The sequence below is a fragment of the Caretta caretta genome, chromosome 20 (genome assembly GCF_965140235.1).
Source record: "Caretta caretta isolate rCarCar2 chromosome 20, rCarCar1.hap1, whole genome shotgun sequence".
NCBI classification, from domain to species: Eukaryota; Metazoa; Chordata; order Testudines; family Cheloniidae; genus Caretta; species Caretta caretta.
In genome coordinates, this window is record NC_134225.1 from 10,607,657 (window position 1) to 10,626,331 (window position 18,675).

Genomic DNA, 18,675 nt, shown 5'->3' on the forward strand with positions numbered 1-18,675 from the left:
CACTACATTAGCCTTTTTCCAGTCATCCGGGACTTCCCCGGTTCGCCACGAGTTTTCAAAGATAATGGCCAATGGCTCTGCAATCACAGCCGCCAGTTCCTTCAGCACTCTCGGATGCAACTCGTCCGGCCCCATGGACTTGTGCACATCCAGCTTTTCTAAAAAGTCCCTAACCACCTCTATCTCCACAGAGGGCTGGCCATCTCTTCCCCATTTTGTGATGCCCAGCGTAGCAGTCTGGGAGCTGACCTTGTTAGTGAAAACAGAGGCAAAAAAAGCATTGAGTACATTAGCTTTTTCCACATCCTCTGTCACTAGTTTGCCTCCCTCATTCAGTAAGGGGCCCACACATTCCTTGGCTTTCTTCTTGTTGCCAACATACCTGAAGAAACCCTTCTTGTTACTCTTGACATCTCTGGCTAGCTGCAGCTCCAGGTGCGATTTGGCCCTCCTGATAACATTCCTACATGCCCTAGCAATATTTTTATACTCTTCCCTGGTCATATGTCCAACCTTCCACTTCTTGTAAGCGTCTTTTTTATGTTTAAGATCCGCTAAGATTTCACCATTAAGCCAAGCTGGTCGCCTGCCATATTTACTATTCTTTCGACCGGGAGGAAGCACAGGCAGGAATGTCTGTGAGGGGAGGGCTCCTGCCTCATACTGGGAATGAGGGGCGATCAACAGGTTCTCTCAAGTGCTTATATACAAATGCACAAAGCCTTGGAAACAAGCAGGGAGAACTGGAGGTCCTGGTGATGTCAAGGAACTATGACGTGATTGGAATAACAGAGACTTGGTGGGATAACTCACATGACTGGAGTACTGTCATGGATGGTTATAAACTGTTCAGGAAGGACAGGCAGGGCAGAAAAGGTGGGGGAGTAGCACTGTATGTAAGGGAGCAGTATGACTGCTCAGAGCTCCGGTACGAAACTGCAGAAAAACCTGAGTGTCTCTGGATTAAGTTTAGAAGTGTGTGCAACAAGAGTGATGTAGTGGTGGGAGTCTGCTATAGACCACCGGACCAGGGGGATGAGGTAGATGAGGCTTTCTTCCGGCAGCTCACGGAAGCTACTGGATCGCATGCCCTGATTCTCATGGGTGACTTTAATTTTCCTGATATCTGCTGGGAGAGCAATACAGCGGTGCATAGACAATCCAGGAAGTTTTTGGAAAGCGTAGGGGACAATTTCCTGGCGCAAGTGCTCGAGGAGCCAACTAGGGGGGGCGCTTTTCTTGACCTGCTGCTCACAAACCGGGTAGAATTAGTGGGGGAAGCAAAAGTGGATGGGAATCTGGGAGGCAGTGACCATGAGTTGGTTGAGTTCAGGATCCTGACACAGGGAAGTAAGGTGTCTCGAAGATAGGAGTGCTGGTAGTATAGGGCCTGATGAGGAAGGCTACATAGCCAGACAATCCTGCTGTCAGGGTGCCAAAGCTTGAGATGATGGGGTGTCCAGATTTCCAGGTTTATGGATCTTGGGAACAGATAGAATACTCCTGGTCAGGGTTCTAGTGGTGTATCTGTGCGGATTTACTCTTGTGCTTTTTCAGGGAGTTTCTTGAGCAGATGGTGCAGTTTCTGAGTCAGCAGTGTGCCCTTGTTGCCAAGAAGGCCAATGGCATTTTGGGATGTATAAGTAGGGGCATAGCGAGCAGATCGAGGGACGTGATCGTTCCCCTCTATTCGACATTGGTGAGGCCTCATCTGGAGTACTGTGTCCAGTTTTGGGCCCCACACTTCAAGAAGGATGTGGATAAATTGGAGAGAGTCCAGCGAAGGGCAACAAACATGATTAGGGGTCTGGAACACATGAGTTATGAGGAGAGGCTGAGGGAGCTGGGATTGTTTAGCCTGCAGAAGAGAAGAATGAGGGGGGATTTGATAGCTGCTTTCAACTACCTGAAAGGGGGTTCCAAAGAGGATGGCTCTAGACTGTTCTCAATGGCAGCAGATGACAGAACGAGGAGTAATGGTCTCAAGTTGCAGTGGGGGAGGTTTAGATTGGATATTAGGAAAAACTTTTTCACTAAGAGGGTGGTGAAACACTGGAATGCGTTACCTAGGGAGGTGGTAGAATCTCCTTCCTTAGAGGTTTTTAAGGTCAGGCTTGACAAAGCCCTGGCTGGGATGATTTAACTGGGATTTGGTCCTGCTTCGAGCAGGGGGTTGGACTAGATGACCTTCTGGGGTCCCTTCCAACCCTTATATTCTATGATTCTTTTGGTAACCCTCAGTGGGATCAGAGGGTAATGGCTTGTAGAAAGTGGTGTTGGAGAGCTGCGGAGCAGCCTCTTGTTCATATTCTGACCTATTCATGATGATGACAGCACCTCCTTTGTCAGCCTTTTTGATTATGATGTCAGAGTTGTTCCTGAGGCTGTGGATGGCATTGTGTTCTGCACGGCTGAGGTTATGGGGCAAGTGATTCTTCTGTTCCACAATTTCAGCCCATGCACATCGGCAGAAGCACTCTATGTAGAAGTCCAATCTGTTGTTTCGACCTTCAGGAGGAATCCACCCAGAATCCTTCTTTTTGTAGTCTTGGTAGGAAGGATTCTGTGGGTTAGTATGTTATTCAGAGGTGTGTTGGAAACATTCCTTGAGTCGGTGTAGCCAGACAGCCAGCCCCCCACCCCCCGCCCTCAGACTAGCATTGCTGGAAACACAGGAGGAAGCTGGAACAGGGCACTTAACATATATTCCAGCACAGCCTTTGAAGCTGTGAAAAGCACAGGTGTGCTGCTACAATGTGCCTCTGGGAACAGATACAAGGATTAAGCTCACAGCAGGCAGAGGCCCTGTGACAGACATGGCTCTTAGCCCCTACTAAATAGCTTGATGCACACACACCAACATCCTAGGTGGGAAAATATTTACCCTGATAAAAGAAATGTCCAGTAGTCGACACTTATTGTTTCTCTCCCTTGCAAGTGTAAATTATTCTTGCGAAAGCTGGCGTCACCCAGACAGACCAGCCTCAATTTGGCATAAGAAAGGAGAAAGAGAATAAAGGAGTACAGAGGTATAAGTAGGGGACCTACAGCACCATGATTTTTGAGTGCTTTTCACTATCTATCTGCTGGTCAGATAAGTGACAGCCTCCCAAGGCTTCTACAGCTAAGAGGGTCCCTAAGCCTTGTCCCTTATTCGTCTTTCCGCGGAATTGAGTGACCGATCCTGGCTTGGCACCGCTGGAATCGAGAGATGCAAGGAGGGTAAGAAGCACCCACACCTGATCTCCTATCTTTAGCGTACACATATTTTGAAATAGAGCTCTATACTTTGTTTTCTTTCTTTGGGACTGTGGCTTCAGTTTTGTAACTTGTTTGTGTGTGTAACATCTCTACATTTAAATAAGTAGGCACTAGCAATTTTGTAACCACATGATTAGAATCTAGCTTAATAAATTTTGGTAACCATTTATGCATAAGCCTGACTTGTTTTCTCTGGTTTACTGTAAAGCAGGCAACACAATTAAAGAACCTCAGCCGTTTTGGCTCTAAAGCCTGGCCATTAGGTGAGAGTACGAAGAGCCTAGCGTTGAGTTGTGCCGCCTCCACGGGGCAAACTCTTGGGGCACCTGTCAGTCAATCCTGGCTGCCCGCTGCGAAGGAGCACTGAGCTCTAGCAGTTAAAGTCATGGGTGTGGAGAGGCTCTTAGTGCTGCCATTGGGGTACCTGTCAGTCAGTATTGACTGCCCGCTGCGAAGGAGCTCTGAGCTCTAGCAGTTAAAGTCACGGGTGTGGAGAGGCTCTTAGTGCTGCCATTGGGGCACCTGTCAGTCAGTATTGACTGCCCGCTGCGAAGGAGCTCTGAGCTCTAGCAGTTAAAGTCACGGGTGGTTAGGACCTTGGGGCATCCATCAGCATGCCGCGAAGGGACAGTGCGTCCTAGCGGTTAAAGTCACAGATGGTATAAACGGGCATAGCTGGCACCTCACCAAACATCCTTGGCCGTCGGCTAACAGTCGGAGATGTTGAAAATAGGATTCTCGGTCACCACAGAACCATATCATGTTCGTGAGGGTGGAGGGGCAGAAGGAGAGGCCCCGAGATAGGACAGATTCTTCTGCTGGGCTAAGAGTATAGCTGGATAGATTAACAGTGTTGCTGGGTGGGTTAAGGGAACCACTGTTGTAGCATGTAGTAGTTTAGATAGTTTAGTGTCCTTTTTTGTTTGTAGAGAAGCAAAGTGTGTGTTGTAAATGGCGTGTCTAGTTTTTGTAAAGTCCAGCCATCAGAAAGTTTGCATGGAAGGTTTTTGGTTTTTTTTTATTAGAGTATCCAGTTTTGGGAGCTCATTCTTAATCTTTCCCTGTTTTGCTGTATAGCATGTTGATCAGGTGTTTCCACAGTTTCTTTGAGAGCGTGTTGCACAATCTGTCAGAATAGTCTGTATGGTATGTAGATTATAATGGATTTTTTACCTTCAGTCCTTTTGGTATGATGTCCATCTGTTTGCATTTGGAAAGGAAGATGTCTGTCTGTATCTGTACAAGTTTTTTCATGAAGTTGATGGATTTCCACTCCATACGGCTAAATTCAGTGTCTTGCATAATGACAGGTTTCAGAGTAGCAGCTGTGTTAGTCTGTATCCGCAAAAAGAAAAGGAGGACTTGTGGCACTTTAGACTAACACATTTATTTGAACATAAGCTTTCATGAGCTACAGCTCACTTCATTGGTTGCATGCAGTGGAAAATACAGTAGGGAGATTTTTATATACACAGAGAACATGAAACAATGAGTGTTCCCATACACACTGTAACGAGAGTGATCAGGTAAGGTGAGCTATTACCAGTAGGAGAGAAAAAAAAAAAAACCTTTTGTAGTGATAATCAAGGTGGGCCATTTCCAGAAGTTGACAAGAGCATCTGAGAAGCAGTAGTGGGTGAAAGCTTTATACAGGGTAAAATGGATTTATTTGGGGTTTGGACCTCATTGGGAGTTGGGCATCTGAGTTTTAAAGATAGGAACACTTCTGTAAGCTGCTTTCAATTGAGACTATAGCTGTTAGCGGACGTGATGCAGACCTGGGTCTTGGTTTGGAGCACGCTAGTGGGTCTGGCTCAAAGCAGGCAGGGCAGCAAAGTCCTAAGCTGCCAGGGAAGGAAAGCAGGGGGAAGTAGTAGTCTTGGCACATCAGTTGGCAAGCCCAAGGGGGTTTCTGTGATCCAAGCCGTCACAGGGCCCTCTTGCTCTCACCAGCCTCAGCTATTGTTAGCCTTGGCAAGATGGGCTTGGGGGTAAAATAGTCCCTCGTGGCTGCACAGGGGCAGTCCGCTCCTTCTCTCAGCCAATCTTTTAGGCTTGTTTTTCTCTCCTAGGGGAGGGAATGCAGCCTCCCCTTCTGGAGAGGCCAGCTGTGTTGCTGTTCCTCGCCTACTAGCAGCTTGACTTCCCCACTCCCTCTCTCCCCAACAGTGGAGGGTTTAAAAAGGTCTCTTGCAGCCCTTAGTTGGAATCAGCTGATCCTAATTGCCCTCAGGTAACTCCCTCTCATCTGATCCTAATTGATCTCTGGTAACCCCATCTCAGCTGAACCTGGTGGACCTGTAGTCACCCCTCCTCAGTTGCTAGGGAGGAGGGCCTTTTACCCTTCTGGGACTGTTTTCTACCCTGCCCTTAGTTTATCACAAAGTAGTCCTAGCAGTATATACGTTTGTCAATTTAACAAAGAAATTGATATGTACCAGGCTTGTTCCCCCAAGGGGAGTTCCTGACACACTGCAAACCAAATACCCTGCTTCAGGTAGAACAAACAAAACAGATTTATTAACTCTAAAGCTAGATTTAAGTGATTATAAGTCAAAGCATAACAAGTCAGATTTGATCAAATGAAATAAAAGTAAAACATTCTAAGCTGATCTTAACACTTTCAATGTCATTACAAACTTAGACGCTTCTCACCACAGGCTGGCTGGTTACTTTTCAGCTCTACAGTCGCTTGGTGGTGGTGGGGTCTGTAGATGTGGATGGAAGAGAGAAAGAGCATGGCAAAATGTCTCTCCCTTTTATCAGGTCCTTTCTTTCCTCTCGGCTTTGCCCCCCCTCCCCCTTCAGAGTCAGGGGAGCATTATCTCAATGCAGTCCCAAAGGAAGGGGGTGTAAGGATGCTGGTTCTGGCAGGACCCAACTGAGAGTGCCAATTCAGGACAAATTGCTTCAAGCAGGGCAGTTACAGCCCAAGGCTGGGGTTTCTATGCACACCAAGGCAAACCAAACCAGCCAAACAGAGTAGACTTTGGTCTCACCCCACTGGCTAACCACAAGTCACACAAGCAATTCCCTTAGACACTCGTTTCCCAATATCACCACCAGTGTCACTCGTTATGGGGACAAATGGTTATGAAAACCAATACCCCAGTAAAAGAAAAAAGGTTCTCTCGATCCCAAAGGACCAAGCCCCAGACCCAGGTCAATATACAAATCCGATCTTACCCACAAATCACGCTTGTTGCCAATCCTTTCAAATAAAAAATCTAAAGGTTTATTCATAAAAGGAAAAAGATATAGATGAGAGCAAGAGTTGGTTAAATGGAATCCATTACATCCAGTCATGGCAAAGTTCTTGGTTCAGGCTTGTAGCAGTGATGGAATAAACTGCAGGTTCAAATCAAGTCTCTGGAGAGCATCCACAGCTGGGATGGGTCATCAGTCCTTTGTTCAAAGCTTCCATGTAGCAAAGTTCCTCCAAGGTATGAAGCAGGATTGAAGACAAGATGGAGGCATCAGCCTTTGAGAGTCTTTTCCACATGTAAGAACACCTCTTTGTTCTTACTGTGGAAAACTACAGCAAAATGGAGTTTGGAGTCACATGGGCAAGTCCCTGCATACTTTGCTGAGTCACTAGGCATATCTGCCTTCTCTCAATTGGTCAATTGTATAGCTGATGGTCCTTAATGGGCCATCAAGCAGCTAGGCAGAGCGGACACCAACTTGTTGGGGTGTCACCCAGAAGTGCAGCACAAGTTTGAAAGAGACAGTATAGAGCCAACATTCATAACTTTAACTACAAAAAGGACACCCACATATAAACAACACAATCATAACCAGCAAATCCTAACCTTGTCTTAGACACCTTGTTTGACCCCCTTTATACAAGATTTGGTGCCACTACAGGGCCTTGGTTGCAACAATGATCTGTATGCTCCCAGATTATGTCAATAATGTCACAGGGGGTGACTCCCTCCAGGGAGTAACAGATTCTTTTGTTGCTGCTTGAGCCAGTGTCCACTGTTCCGGTGAGGCTGAGCACAGCTGGGCTTGTCCCATCCCTGTCCTGACAAGGTGTGAACTGCCTCTCTGTTCATGTTTTTACATGGGCTTGCTGAACAAGAAGTAGGACTGAGCAGACTTATAGGGTCTAAAATTTTTCCATTGTTTTGTTTCTGAGTGCAGTTATGCAACAAAAAAAACCACACTTCATTTGTAAGTTGCACTTTCATGATAAAGAGATTGCAGTACAGTACCTGTATGAGGTGAATTGAAAAAAAAATATTTTTCCATCATTTTTACAGTGCAAATATTTGTAATAAAAACATTGAGGGCTGTATACTTTGTAGTGTGTTGTAATTGAAATTGATATATTTGAAAGTGTAGAAAAACATCCAAAATATTTAACAAGTTTCAGGGGGGTAGCCTATTGTTTAAAAGTGCAATTATGACTAATTTTTTTGAGTTAATTATGATAGTTCACTACAATTAATTGAGTGCCCTAATTTAAACAAGTGTTGAAAAACTAAGGAGGGTGCAGGAAAGAGCTACAGAAATGGTTCAAGGACTGGAGAAGATGCCTTGCAGTGAACCCAGGGAGCTCAGGCTGTTCATCGTATCAACGCAATTGAGAGGTATTGGAGTTACTCTCCCTCTTGTGAGCCAGGTCTTCAAATTCAGGCTGGAGGCCATTTGGAAGATGCTTTAGGCAAACAGTTAGTAGGTTTGATATGGGAGGTAAAACAGAGAAGTTCCTGGCCTGTGATAACTAGATCAGGCTATAACGGGCCACTAGATCTTAAGAGGCATAAGAAGGGCCAGACTGGGTCAGACCAAGGGTCCATCTAGCCCAGTATCCTGTCTTCTGACTGGCCAATGCCAGGTGCCCCAGAGGGAATGAACAGAACCAGCAATCATCAAGTGATCTATCCCCTGTTGCTCAGTCCCAGCTTTTGGCAAAGAAAGGCTAGGGATGCCATCCCTGACCATCCTGGCTAATAGTTGTTGTTGGAACTATTTTCCATGAACTTATCTAGTTCTTTTGAACCCCGTTATAGTCTTGACCTTCACAACATTCTCTGGCAAGGAGTTCTACAGGTTGACTGTACGTTGTGTGAAGAAATATACTTCCTTTTATTTGTTTTAAACCTGCTGCCACCTAGTAATTTCACTTGGTGACCCTTAGTGTTCTTGTCATGAGGAGTAAATAACAGTTCCTTATTCACAAAAAGGAGGACTTGTGGCACCTTAGAGGCTAACCAATTTATTTGAGCATAAGCTTTCAAGAGCTACAGCTCACTTCATCGGATGCATAAAGTGGAAAGTACAGTGAGGAGATTTTATACATAAAATGTATATTTTTTTCCATGGTCTGTGTGTATGTATAAAGTCTCCTCACTGTACTTTCCACTTTATGCATCTGATGAAGTGAGCTGTAGCTCCTAAAAGCTTATGCTCAAATAAATTGGTTAGTCTCTAAGGTGCCACAAGTCCTCCTTTCCTTTTTGTGAATACAGACCAACACTGCTGCTACTCTGAAACAGTTCCTTATTCACTCTCTCCTCACCAATCATGATTTTATAGACCTCTATCGTATCCACCCTTCGTTGTCTTTTTTCCAAGCTGAAAAGTCCCAGACTTATTAATTGCTCCTCATAGGCGATGAAGGGTTCATGCCATCCAAGCCACCTCTGTTGGGAAGGAAGAGTAGATGGGAAATCCACTTTCCAGAAGGGTTAATGTGGCACTTGTCAGACCATCAATATGGTCTCTTCTCAGAGTGCAGAACACAACACCACACTGTTTATACAAAGGGAAGTTTTATTTTTCAGTCTGGACACTAAGAACAAGTTTAAAAATATTTAAGTTTAAAAGCTTCTTCAACTCTTCTCCAGGCTGCACCTTCCCATAGCAAGAGCCTCACAGAGAGCCTGCAGAGAAAGAGCCAGGAATTGAGACAAAATACAGGTGGGGGAAAGGTACTATGTTTATAAGCAGGCCTTAGGGTCAAATGTTACTTATACAAGGCAGCACTTTTTAGCCCCCCCCAAAGAGCTTCTGACTCAAAAACATCAGCCCATTTCTAGCAGTGGAGGAAAGTCCTCTAGGACACCAAGCTTTCAGGAAGTGACACTGGTTCAGTAATATTCACTTTGGGCAGGAAGCAGCTTTGCTAGCCTCTACCCTCATTTGGTATCTTTGTTTCACTTCTCCCTCTTTCCATGGGATTGTTGGCTCCCAGCTACAGGACACGTTCTGCTCATGAAAGCAGTGTGCCTTGAGCAAGTACCTTAGTAACTAGTGGAAGTAGAAATAAAGAGGTTTCTTCCCTTCAGAGATCGGTCAGCAAATGTCCTAGATGAGTAAAAGACATGCCCAAGACATGAGTACAGTAAGACCCAGGGCTGACCCAGTGCAGCTGGGACATGCAGGGTCTTATGACCAGCTTCTGAAACATCAAGTTATGACCCTTCCCCACCTCCCAGACAGTTAGAATAGTTTAGTCCCACTCCCATGGTGGACCTGCCTTGTACCTTTTCTCCAGGAGTGACCCTTTGGAGTCCATGCTGCTGAGGTGCTCCCGGCCTGCATTTGCTGGTTTCCATCCCAGCCTGTCTCACCAAGACTGGACAATGAGATGGAAACGGAGAGGAGTTAGTACATACACCAGGATGAGGAGTTAGCATGGCCCATCTCAGACTGCCAGATAGTCCACAGGACATGCCTGCATCATGGGACTGCCTCCATAAGCCCCACTCCCAGTGCCACATGCAGCTAGCTGAAGAGACTTGTCAGCTTGTCCCCACTTTAGTCCTGGTTACCCAGCTCTGAAGGCCAGTTCTAAATAGGACCCCGTAGCATTCCCTGGGATCTGCTACCTGTGTGTGCTTGAGGGTCCCCCCTTCTGCCAGCTGGGCTTTCCCAGCAGTGTGTCTCTATGACATTCCATGCCAGCGTGCACTGGATTGTTTCCCCATAATACCCCTGGTAACAGGCAAGTCTTGTCCCCAGGGCAGGGGCAATGCATTGGTTGTAAGCTGCCATGTGCCTTCCCAGTGCAGCCCACATGAAGGATGGCTCCCTCCCACCTTGGCAAACAGCAGCTGTTGAGGCACCTGCCTGGATTTTACTCCAGGCCAGAAGGGTTTGTGGAGAACGTGCCTGTAGTGTCTGGATCATGAGCTCTCTGGGGCATAAACAGTCTTGGCTTGTTTGCCTGGCACAGCGGGGTCCTGCTCCCCATCTGAGGTCCCCAGGTGCTACCACCACTCTGATCCTGCTTAGAAAATGCATTTACATTAGCTGGCATAAGTCAGCATTTCCTGCTGCCATGGGGTACCAGCCATGTGTTAAACGGGGGAAGGAGCAGGACAGGTTCCACTCACAAAGCAAGGATTTCAGGGTGAAGTAGCCAACAGCAGACTGCTCCTGCATATCCAGTCTTGCCTTGGAACTCAACCTGCCTTCCCTTAGGGAACATTTCACTTACAGCAAGATCCCCCCACATCTCTGGTGTTCAGCCGTTTGTCCCCCAAAGCTACAGCGTGGCTTCCATTCCACTGAACTCTGGATCCCCTGCCCCTCGTGCCCCTGTAACTGCCAGGGTTCAAGAGCTTGGTAACTCGCCACACTGCATTGTCCAAGGCCAGGTGTACGCCCCTCCCCCTGAGCCATGTAGCTATACCGCCCTAGCCCCTCAGGTAGGCCATGCTGGGTTGGCAAGAGGGCTCCTCCCATCGACATAGCGACTGCCTCCTGGGGAGGTGGATTAGCTACGCCCTCCCATTGGCACAGGAGTGTCTTCACTAAAGCGCTACAGCTGTAGTGCTGTACATGAAGACAAGCCCTGAGCCACGAGAAGGGTTAAGGACCAAGGAGCCCCAGTGCTCTCAGTTACATGGGTACAAGCTAGGAGATGCTCCAGGATGTCTGTGAAATTGCTAATGGAATTTTACAGACTCTGGCCCAGACAGATCCAAAGGAACAGAAACTGGGCTGGGCTTCCCCCCTCGTGCGCATGTAGCGAAGGGAACACAGCAGGTATTTCTAATAGGGTTGCTGGCTCCGGCATGGCCACCTTCAGTGTCCCTTTCCTCAGGGCTCCTCAGTGGTTTCACAGAGGCTCTCCTAGCTGGTTACGCCCTTACTGAGGCTGACTTAGCACAAACAGCTCCAAAAACAGAGTCCTCCAAGCCCCAGGCAAGAGTGCATATATTTTAAAGGTTTGGATCACACCACTCACAGGCCTTTCTGGCCTTGGCAGGCCGCTCCCAGTCCTACCCAGCTGGAGCCACCTTCTTCTCTGCAGCTTCCCCAGAACTTTTCTTTACCTATCACAGAGACTGCACTGGTGGGTCACATGACCCAGTCACATGACCTCCATTTTCCCACTTGGGGAAAACATGTCACAGATGGGGCCAAGACTTATGGGGCTAGTGGCTCTCTGACTCAGGCAGGAGTCTCCAAGCAGTTCTCTTGGTGGCTCCATTTATGCTCAGCAGAACCATGTAATGGGCCAGTCAGAGGTGAAAGTAAGCCGGTACGCCCTGGTACAGCGTACTGCCAAGAGCCGGTGGGCTGTACCAGGGTGGATCAGCTTCCCCAGGCGCAATTTAAAGGGCTTGCGGCTCCCAGCAGTGGGTGGAGCCCCTGGTCCTTTAAATTGCTGCCAGAGCTCTGCTGCCGGAGCCCTGGGGTAGTGGCGGTGGGGCTGGGGCAGCGATTTAAAGGGCCCGGGGTGGTAGCGGCAGCTGGAGCGCTGTCCCTGGAGAACTGGCGGCAGGGCTCTGGGGACAGTTTAAAGGGCCCAGGCTGCCGCTGCCGCTACCGCCCCGGGCCCTTTAAACAGCTGCCAGAGGCCCCGGCTGCTGCTGTTACCCTGGGGAGGGGGAAGAAGGCACTTGCCGGTACAGAGTGGGCTGGCTCTGGCTCTGACCTCCCCCAGCCCCTGAGGCCCCACCCCTTCCAGGGGCCAGAGCCAGCCCCAGCCCAGCCCTGTACTGGTAAGTCCCTAGACTTGCTTTCACCCCTGGGCCCAGTTCTGACCTCAGTTACACCCCTGCAATCTACAGCCATTAGTCACGCTGTGCAGGTGTAACATGAGCAGAAGCAGGCCAATTACAGCTGTCATAACCATACAGCTAAGGGTAGCCTAGAATTCCTCCTTACCTGTAAGGGGTTAAGAAGCTCAAATAACCTGGTTGGCACCTGACCAAAAGGACCAATCTGGGGAGGGGGAGGATTTGTTGGGTGTTCTCTCTCTCCTGGTACTGAGAGAGGCCAGGCCAAAAAAAAAAAATCTATTTTCTCCAACCAATCCTGAACCAGTCTAATATTACAAAAATAGTAAGTAAACCCAGGCAAGGAATGTTAGATTATCTTTTGTTTTAGCTTGTGAATTTTCCCTTTGCTAGAGGGAGGTTTATTTCTGTTTTTTGTAACTTTGAACTAAGCCTAGATGGAGTTCCTCTGTGTTTGTGAATCTTTTGTTACCCTGTAAAGTTCTTCCACCCTGATTTTACAGAGGTGATTCTTTTACCTTTTCTCTAAATAAAGTTCTTCTTTTAAGAACCTGATTTATTTTCAGTGTCCTAAGACCTGGAGGGGGGGGGGGGGGGGGTTTGATCTGTGCTCACTTTGTAACCAATTGGTTAGGATATTAGTCTCAAACCTCCCCAGGAAAGGGGGTGTAAGGGCTCCAAGTGGCCCTCCCTGAATGTTTGCTTAAATCACTTGGTGGTGGCAGCATACTGTCCAAGGACGAAAGGGATTTGTGCCTTGAGGAATTTTTAACCTAAGCTCATAGAAATAAACTTGGGGGTCATTCACGCCGGTCCCTGTAACTGTACCCCAGAGTTCAGAGTGGGAAGGGAACCCTGACAACAGCCTTGGGTATTGCAGGGCTATTTCTAGTGAAGTTCTGTTAGATTTCTGGTCACCCAACTAGAACGGCAGAATCCAAGAGTGACTATTGCAGGAGTGCACGGAGTTATTAGAAGGGCAAGAACCCAGTTGGCCAGACAGTGTGGCCAGCCACAAGTGTTAAAACACAAACCAACCTAAAAGTCAGGCCCCAAAACCCCATGAAATCTTGGGAGTTGGTTTCTTTGTCTGTTGGTTATGTTGCATTTAGGCTTACACAGACTTTCAACCTTTTCTCTCAACCAGGAGGGCTAGACACCTGTTTGAAATCATTCTTGGCTTCCCAGCTGTGGGTCTTTACAAAAAAAAGCCACCAAGGTTCATGAGCCTTCAATATAGTTACCCAAGTTAACAGCACCGCCAGTGCCATAGCTGTTGATGCCAGTAGAGCTGGGACAGTCACGCCAGTGGGGGACCCGGCATGATCGGTGACCCTCTTTTCCCAAAGGGGTGCAAAGTGGCTGCTAGAACACATGAAAGGAGAGTTAGCTCTTACCTTTGACTTGCGCTTAAGGTGCAGTTTGCCTTGAAGCCAATAACAAAAGGAGAAGTGGCAGCAGACTCATCTGCCTCTGAGGAGGAAAAGCTTAGTGTGAGTGCACAATGAAAGGCTACTGGATAGGTTTAAACACACCAAGACTCTACACCCACAGATCACATGAACAGGAGGCCATTGGCCCTGCTCTCTCCCCAGCCCACTTACTTGGAACAGATCCTGTTCCAGAGTTCTCCTTAGTTGTGCTTCAGAAGGAAAATGTAACTCCATGCTCTGGGTGTCCTAAGCCTCTAACTGCTGGAAGTGGCCCACTTGGAAGTTGACCTGTTCTGTTCACCACCTCTGAAGCAGCTGGTGCTGGCCACTGTCAGAAGACCAGATACTGGGCTAGATGGAACATTGGTTTGACCCAGTATGGCCGTTCTTATGAATGCCCACTGTGCTAGCCCTGATCCTGCTGCCCTCCTGAGTTATAAGGGGCATGGACAAGCAGAGGAACCACAATGCCGAGGTGTTAGCCGGTCTGGTGAAAGGGGTTCTCTTGGGATTTGGGAGCATTGCCAACACCCTGAAGGGTTAACATGCTCAGGCCCTCAGTAACAGCCCAGAGAGGTTTTATACCTGCACAACAGTTAAGCTTGCAGTTGATAGGGCTGGGGCCTGCCAGAAGGTTGGAGCAGGATATAGGCTTGTTTGCAAGAGACTTTTCCTGACCACAAGGCTGACAACTCCAGAGATGTTTGCAGTGTTGGTGTAGCAGTGTCTGTCCCAGGATGAGAGAGATGGGGTAGGGGAGGCGATCTCTTATTGGATCAATATCAGTTGGTGAGAGAAATTTTGGAACCACAAAGAGCTCATCTTCAGGGCTGGGAATGGTACTCAGAACATCACAGCTAAACACAAGTGGAACAGATGGCATATTCTAAACAAAGGGACCATTCAATGTGAAGTGAATTGTTAAAACCCCTCCAATCATTGGGGCGGGCGGGATTGTTAGTGGGTTACAGATTGTTGTAATAAGCCATAAATCCAGTGAGGAGTCTAGGGGCATCTTAAAGACCAAGCTTTCATGGGTTAAAAAACCAAAACAGTCCTATTTCAGATGCATGGAGTGAAAATTACAGATGCAGGCATAGATATACTGAGATATGAAGAGGAGGGAGTTGGTTCTCCACTTGTAAAATAACTCCCTTCTCCTCATATCTCAGTACATTTATGCCTGCCTCTAATTTTTACTCCATGCATCTGAAGTGGGATTTTTTTTTATTATTAAAACCCATGAAAGCTTATGCCCAAATAAATCTGTTAGTCCTTAGGGTGCCACCAGACTCATTGTTTTCGTGGATACAGACTAACACGGCTACCCCTCTGATACATAAATCCAGTCTCTCTCTTCAGTTCATGATTTTTAATGTCTAGAAAAGTTAGGAATTTAAGCTCTCCAGCCTGTCTTTTGAAGGGTGTGTGCAGGTTTCCTTTGAGGATAAGGACTGAGAGGTCAGATAGAGGTCACCTACAGGTGAGAGGATGTTTTTGTCTTAACATTTTTCTGAGAGAGAGTTCATTTGAGAGCACAGTGATGGTCTGACCAGTTTCACCCCCATAGTTATTGGGGCATTTAGTACACCACATTATCTGACAGGCATGTGAAGGCCCACCCTGGATTTTGAAAGAGGTGTTGGGAGGGAGGGGGTTTGATTACTGTAGCAGTGGAAATGTATCTGTTGTTCTAGATGGGACTGGTGCTGCTTTGGGTTGGTGTGTTGTCTGTGGGGACCTTGCTTCGGATTAGCTTGGAGCTGCAGAAGAAGGGGTTCAGGAAAGATCTTTCAGGAGGGGTCCCTACCTGGTAGGTGTTGTACTGGTTTGGATTGCAGTATGGGGTGGCAGGTGACAACTAGGGGTGTATGGTCAGACGGGGTGTTTTATTTCCCTATTGAATCAGGTTCTCAGGCTATTTGGGTGCCAAAAAAACCAAAAACAAAAACCATTATCTACGGGTAGATGTTAAGATACCACAGAATATGTTCCAAGGAGCAAGTCCTGGATATATACACCTTAACATACTGAAAACTGCCTTTACCAAAGGAGGACACTCCAGAGAAGTAGCTCCCCCATCATGGAATGGGACACCCAAATACTCCAAGAGAACCTGCTTCAATACAGAAATATCCCCTCCCCCCAGCTCAACTGCACACCCCTGCCGCCTCACACTGGAATCCATATTGGGTATCAAACTGGCACACAGAGCACATGTATAAAGTTTGCTGATGATACCAAGCTAGGAGGGGTTGCAAGTGCTTTGGAGGATATGATTAAAATTCAAAATGATCTGGACAAACTGGAGAAATGGTTTGAAGTAAATGGTAGTTTGAGTAGCGAGTTCTAAAATGCTTAACCTGTCCTTGCTGGAGTAATTATCCCTATGGCAAATTATATTAAAAAAGAACAAACTAGGTTTGTTTCTACTGGTGGCGCACATCCACACATACCTCGGTGTATATAACAAAAATGTATTCTACACATGGATGGAAAAAAAAAAAAATAACCCTGCCTATGAGTAAAGCTGTGAGTTTGTCAGAGTCATGGATTCCACGACCTCCGTGACTTCTGCAGCAGCCAGTGTGTCTGGCTCTGGGGCTGACTGAGCAACTCAGTCCGGGACAGTTGCACTAGTTGCTGCTGGGTCAGTCTTGGGCCACATCCCACCCAACAGCAGGAGGAGCCGTTTGGGTGAGAGGAGGTGAGGGCTCTGGGTGATGCTTACCTGTGGGGAGGGGGGCTCCCTGGAAGCAGCAACATGTCCCTCAGCTTCTACCTCTGTGCACTGCCTCCACCCGCAGGCACTGCCCTTGCAGCTCCCATTGGCCACGGTTCCCTGCCCCAGCACCCCTGGCACTCCCAAGATTTAGTCAGGGGTACAGGACAAGTCATGGACAGGTCAAGGGATGTGACTTTTTGTTCATGGCCCATGACCTGTCAAGGACTTACTAAAAAATACCAGTGACTAAACCATAGCCTTACCTATAAGGGAAGATTGAAAAAGAAAAATTGGGTTTGTTTAATCCAGAGAGAAAAGACTGAGGCGGGACATAAGTTTTCAAGTACATAAAAGGTTGTTATAAGGAAGGAAAAAAAGTTGTCCTCTAACTTCTGAAGATAGGCCAAGAAGCAATGGGCTTAAATAGCAGTAAGAGATTTAGGTTAGCCATAGGGGAAAAGACTGCCCTGACAGGAAGTTAAGCACTGAAATAGATTGTCTAGGGAGGTTGTGGAATCCCGGTCATTGTCTAACCTGCTCTTAAAGATGTCTAAACACCTGTCAGGGATGGTCTAGGTAATACTTAGTCTTGCCTTGAGTGCAGGGGACTGCACTCAAAGACCTCTTGAGGTCTCTTCCAGTCCTACAATTCTAACTATAACCCATACTCAGTGGGGACCTCTCTGAAATAAATCTTTCCTGAACCCCATTTTCTGGTCTTCAGACAACTCCCCAGCCTCTCCAAGATCATCAGAAGCAAGCTCCCCACAGACCAGGACACCAACTCAGAGCAGGGTCTGCTGCTGCTTTAACAGTTGCAAAACCAACACACATGGCTCCACTTTCAAGATCCATGGTTGTATACATACCTATCAACATGTGGTGTACCTCATCCAGGGCACTAAACGCCAACAACAACGTGGGTGAAGCCAGACAGCCAATTGCTACGCTATCGAATGACCTCTGACAGGAAAATAAGACAAGAACACCCTTTTACCTGCGGGCAAACACTTTTCACAAAACAATCACTCTGGGCTGGTCTACACTGGCATTTTACAGCCCTGCCACGGTCTCACTCGGGTGAGAAAAAACACCCCCCCACAGCGCTGCAAGTGTCAGCACTGTAATGTGTCAGTACGGACAGCGCACCCGTGCCTGGAGCCGTGCCCCTTGTGGGGGTGGTTTAGAGCCCGGGGAGAGCGCTCCCTGAGTGCTGTGCTGAGCTGCAACTACACAAGCCATGTTAGAGAACTGCTGCAGCACTAACATTACCAGTGTAGGCAAGCCTCTCCGTCCCTGTCCTCAGGTGAAGCCTGCACAACCCCTGGAAAAGACCAGCCTGAAAGCTGAAATTCCTAACTTTGCTAGACATTCTTCAATCCATGATTTTTAGACACTGGATTTATGGTTTTGTACAGTAATCTATAATCCGCTCACAACTCTCCCCACCTCCCATGACTGGAGAGGTGTTAACAGGCCACTTCACCATGAATGGTCCCTTGAAATGGGTTAACTACTTATGCAAGAGCCAGCAGGAGGGCTCAGTCCTGCCCCGGAGGAGCCAATGGTTGCTCTCACTGATTTTAGCAGCAGGGATCTGGCCTTGTCCATGCTATGGGAATCTCCTCCCTGCAACTCCACTGCTTTGGATAAAACAGCAGGACCTGGGCACAGGAGAAACCTCAGCAGCTGGAAACAAAGTACCACCATATTAAACCTGCAGCCCCAGAGCCTTGATGCAAATTCCAACAATACTGAAGCTGTGGGAGCTCAGCAGGGGAAAGGCGGGGGGGCCTGCCAGTGCCCCCCAAATTCCTCAAGTGGAGACAGACACAGCCTTGTCAGCTACAGCATGCTTTGGCCATAGTAGGATTTTGACATGTTAACCACACACACCCTCACACCCCTGCCCACTGTACACCTTGTTTAGCATTTAAATGTGGTAAGTATTGCATTATACAGCTTAGTTTAACTAGTCAAGACAAAGCAGTTGTACTTTAGCATGTGTTAAACTGGTTGAGTGAAACACTATCTACCACAAGCACCAAACCTTTAATCCTATTTAAAGGAAGAGCCTACAGCGGTCTAAACTGGGTTATTTAGAGGGGAGTTGTCCAGAGTAGCTATTCTGGGATAGTGCCCAAATGAGATGGGGGCTATTTCTTAACAAGCATGATTTTATTCCAGGATTACTTTGCTTATCAAGTACACTAATTATTCTGGAATTGAAGTCACTGATTCTTAAATACTCAGGGAAGTATCACTGATTCATTGT

The 18,675-nt window shown here is 47.4% G+C and overlaps 2 protein-coding genes across 4 annotated transcripts in view; one reads left to right on the top strand and one right to left on the bottom strand.

The window, feature by feature from the left end:
• NCKAP1L (NCK associated protein 1 like) overlaps positions 1 to 18,675 on the top strand; it is a 123,434-nt gene that overhangs the window by 19,724 nt on the left and 85,035 nt on the right. The window lies entirely within an intron of this gene.
• The window catches only part of LOC125629128 (gametocyte-specific factor 1), a 41,393-nt gene continuing 31,742 nt past the window's right edge, over positions 9,025 to 18,675 (bottom strand). For all 3 annotated transcript variants that reach the window (XM_048834432.2, XM_048834431.2, XM_048834433.2), the window contains 3 exons: positions 13,640 to 13,715; positions 9,756 to 9,847; positions 9,025 to 9,152 (listed from right to left, as the gene is read on the bottom strand). In XM_048834432.2, the coding sequence (XP_048690389.2) occupies positions 9,142 to 9,152; positions 9,756 to 9,847; positions 13,640 to 13,715 (179 nt within the window). In that variant the 3' untranslated portion in view covers positions 9,025 to 9,141. The remainder of the gene's footprint in view (positions 9,153 to 9,755; positions 9,848 to 13,639; positions 13,716 to 18,675) is intronic.